We start from the raw sequence: 3,718 nt of genomic DNA on the forward strand, positions 1-3,718 counted from the left end.
CCACTTTCTTCGGATTCTTCACCTTCAGGATAAGCACAATGAGAGTCTTGTTCCAGTCGTTGACCGAGTTTTCTCCGTTCAAAACCTCCACCAATCTCACCCCAATACTTTTGGAAGAAAACAGGAGGAAAACCATTGGGACCCGGGGCTTTATGCGCATTCATTTGAAAGACAGCCTTACACACCTCTTCCTTCGAAAAAGGCTCAGCCAAAGATTGAAACTCCGTTTCCCCGAACTTCTTGGAAATTTTCTTTGTAGCTGCCAGAATATCCTCTTGTGATAGATTCTCCGAAGTAAATAAATCCTGAAAAAAGTCCTGAATAATGTGAGCAATATCCCCTTCGTTCGATTGGCTCTGTCCGGAAGCATCAAGAAGAACCTCGATATTATTTCTCCTCTTACGGTCCGAAGCAAACTTATGAAAGTATTTCGTATTTCTATCCCCAAAGTTAAGCCAATTAACTCTAGATCTCTGTTTCCAGTGCAACTCATCAGCCTCCGACAGTCTCTCAATAATACTGTTGAGCTCACACAACTCAGAGTTAGATCCTCTCTCTCTCGGTTTGTTGAGGAGTTCAATCCGTCGTTTAGTAAATTCCTCCAATTTCTTCGTCGGATTCTGGAAGATAGAAGACTCCCATTTCCTCAAGAATTGTTGGCAATGTAAGAGACGGTCAGGGAGAGGCAGACCTCTGCTCTCATGCCAACTAGAGAGGACATCTGCTGTGAACGTGTCATCCAACATCCATTTTTGCTCAAAAAAGAACCGTTTATAGCCCCCGCCCCTTCTTCCAGCCTTACCTTTTTCAAAACCAAACCGAATCAGCCGGTGATCAGAACCATATGAGTCAAGAACATCGGCAGACCTACGACCAAAGAGCCCAATACCAGAATCGTTAGTGAAGAATCTATCCAGAAGCTCATAAATCGCATTATCTCCCTGTCTTTGATTGTACCAGGTAAACTCTGAATTATTGTTAATCGCCCTAAGGCCACATCTATCCAAGGCTTTTCTAAAGCCCTCCATTTGAGACCAAGATCTCCTCAAACCTCCTTTATTCTCATGTTGACTCAAGACCTCGTTGAAATCTCCCCCCAGTAGCCAAGGGCAATCACTACCAAGCTGTGCAAGACGATTAAGAAGCTCCCAAGAATGATTACGTTTGGCTAAATCAGAATTTCCATAGAAGCCAGTGAACCTCCATCTATTCCCATTTACAGTAACGAAGCAATCAACATGCCCCACCGAAAAGCTCTTAATATCCACCACCATCGGATCTTTCCAAAAAAGCATCAAACCTCCACTCTTCCCCACAGGGTTCACAACAAAGTGACCATCAAAATCAAGGATAAATTTCCATTTATTACAGCGACCTGCACACACTTTAGTTTCCGAAATGAACAGTAGGGAGGGCTTAACACCAGCCACCAGCCAGCGCAAATTATGGAATGCTCGTTGCGAGCCCAAGCCTCGAGCATTCCAGACAACACAACTCATTGGGCTCGGCGGAGCTGCTCCGCAGCTACCGCCGTTGTTGCCAGGTTATCATCAGTGTTTTGACGCGGACGTTTTTTAACTGGGGATCCCGCGTCCACATCAAGCTCGGGACTCCCCTCACGCTTCCTAACAAGTTCACCAGAGACCTCGACGATCCCCTCTCCCTCCCCTTTCCTTATCTCCTCGCTCCTCCGACTGCCATCTTTCCCCCTACCGAGCAACCCTCCATCCCCTTTCCAACCTCGCCCTCCCCTGCCTCCACGACCCCCTCTCCCTAAGCCACCTTCGGATAGCCCTCTGGCTCTTTTCTTCCACTTGGGATTCTTTTTAATCCCATTGACTTTAAGGTCAGCAGAGATGATTTCCTTCACCGCACCAGTTGGTTCCAACTCCCCTAAAGCCTGCTGCTCAATCAGTGCCAGGGCCTCATTACCCTTATGAACCCCGTGTTCCGCTGGATCCAGTTCCTTCTGTTCTCCTGGACCCTCTTTGGGTAAAACAGTTGGGGCCGCAACATGAGTACTTGGTCCCTCACAGATTTGCAAACTATTCCCCTGTTTAGGTGAGGTAAAAATTTGGGAGTTGACCTTATTAATGGTACTGGGAGTGGCTTTATTATAGTTAAAACCTTCCCCAGTCGATCTGCGTCTCGCCTCATTCGCTTTGGGAGCCATAAGCCAGTTGCCATAATTAAGAGCGGCCTTCCCATCTCGTGGTTCTTGACAATACCGCAATAAATGTCCTATTCGACCGCAATTAAAGCAAAAGTTGGGGAGTCTCTCGTATAGGAGTAAAATCATTATGCCCTCCATCTCTCCATCAGGGAGAATACGCATGCATCTCTTTAAGGGTTTTGATAAAAGCCAAGAAACCCTCACCCTAGCAAAACGACCAAGACATTGACCCCCAGCATTCAGATCAATCTCCTCCACCCGGCCAATACCCTCACCAATCTTTCTGATAACATCAGGATGCATACAGGCCACTGGTAAGTTATGGCACTGGATCCATCCCGAGAATTCCTCGAAGGAGACCGCAGACGGATTCTGGAATCCTTCGATCTCAGCAAAAAGAAGAAGATCCTGAAAGAAATGCCACGGCCCACCATGGAGTGCGTGGCCCTTGTCGTCTAGAGAGGAGAAATTGACCACGAAAACATTAGGTCCCACCACTTCAGCTTCCATTCGAGATTTTGGGGAAAGAATATTAGAAAGGTGCGACAACAACAGATCTCTGTTAATGTGCTTTGCAGCAAATATTCTCCCCACTAAACGGTGTTTCGAAGTAAAACGGAGTTCATCGGTCAATTTAGGAGATAAGCTAACCGTTGACTCCTCATCCTCCGAAAGATTCAACTGATCCACAAGTTTTTGGATCTCTTCTGGGTCCATAGAAAGAACAGTAACGAAAAACCAGGCAAAAAGCTAACCTTGCAGAAAGGAAAAAAACTCGCCGTCAAGCGAAAAGCTGTACTCTCAAACCCCAGAGAAAGCCCAAGAGGAATCCGAAGGGGAGAGGAGCAAAATTTTTTTTATGTCTACATCTTGATCTGCTTAAAGTAGAAGTAAAACACAAGCACCCAAACACCAAAAGATGGGAGTAAAAAAATGGATGAGAGGCAACATAGGGAAAGAATAATTGTGTTTGTTTTGGTAGAGATGAACTTAATTAGATACCATACAGTGCACCTACCAAAGGTAATAAATTAAACAAAAGGCAACAACTTCAGTTTTGCAGAAAAAAGATGGATATCCTAACCTAGAGTGAGTGCCACACATCAACAACATTATTAGCATAAGATGAGGAATAATACAATGGATGATTTCAAAACATTATTATCTTGACAAGGATTTTGTGACAAGTAAGGGAACTCATGTTAATAAAACTTGGGAACATATATGAAGCACAAATTAGTTAACTATGGATGTGGCGTTCAGTCTGTTGAATTGTCCAATTCTTTCAATCTTTAATAGCTAGGATTGGAATGAGTGAAAAAATTGAGGAAACAACACACATGATTTGCCAAACAAACAATTCAATGGAAGTTTCTTTTATTATTAATATTTTTTTTATATATCAAGAGCTAATTAATGAAGCAACAAAAGAGTTTGATTAATTCCACAGAAATTACAAGCGAGTGAGTTTCCTCTTGTATATATAGCCTTTGTTTGGTAATTATTTTGGACTGGGTCAGTCCTATAAACAAAATAAAGAAAAAA

At 43.7% G+C, this 3,718-nt stretch overlaps 1 protein-coding gene across 1 annotated transcript; it reads right to left on the reverse strand.

The window, feature by feature from the left end:
* Window positions 1–1,495: 1,495 nt before the first annotated feature.
* LOC131023454 (uncharacterized) lies at window positions 1,496–2,890 on the reverse strand. Its single transcript, XM_057952993.1, has one exon. It carries the CDS (start codon window positions 2,888–2,890, stop codon window positions 1,496–1,498), a length of 1,395 nt encoding a protein of 464 aa, XP_057808976.1.
* Between the last annotated feature and the right edge of the window lie 828 nt (window positions 2,891–3,718).

Source organism: Salvia miltiorrhiza, chromosome 4, assembly GCF_028751815.1.
Source record: "Salvia miltiorrhiza cultivar Shanhuang (shh) chromosome 4, IMPLAD_Smil_shh, whole genome shotgun sequence".
Lineage (NCBI taxonomy): Eukaryota > Viridiplantae > Streptophyta > Magnoliopsida > Lamiales > Lamiaceae > Salvia > Salvia miltiorrhiza.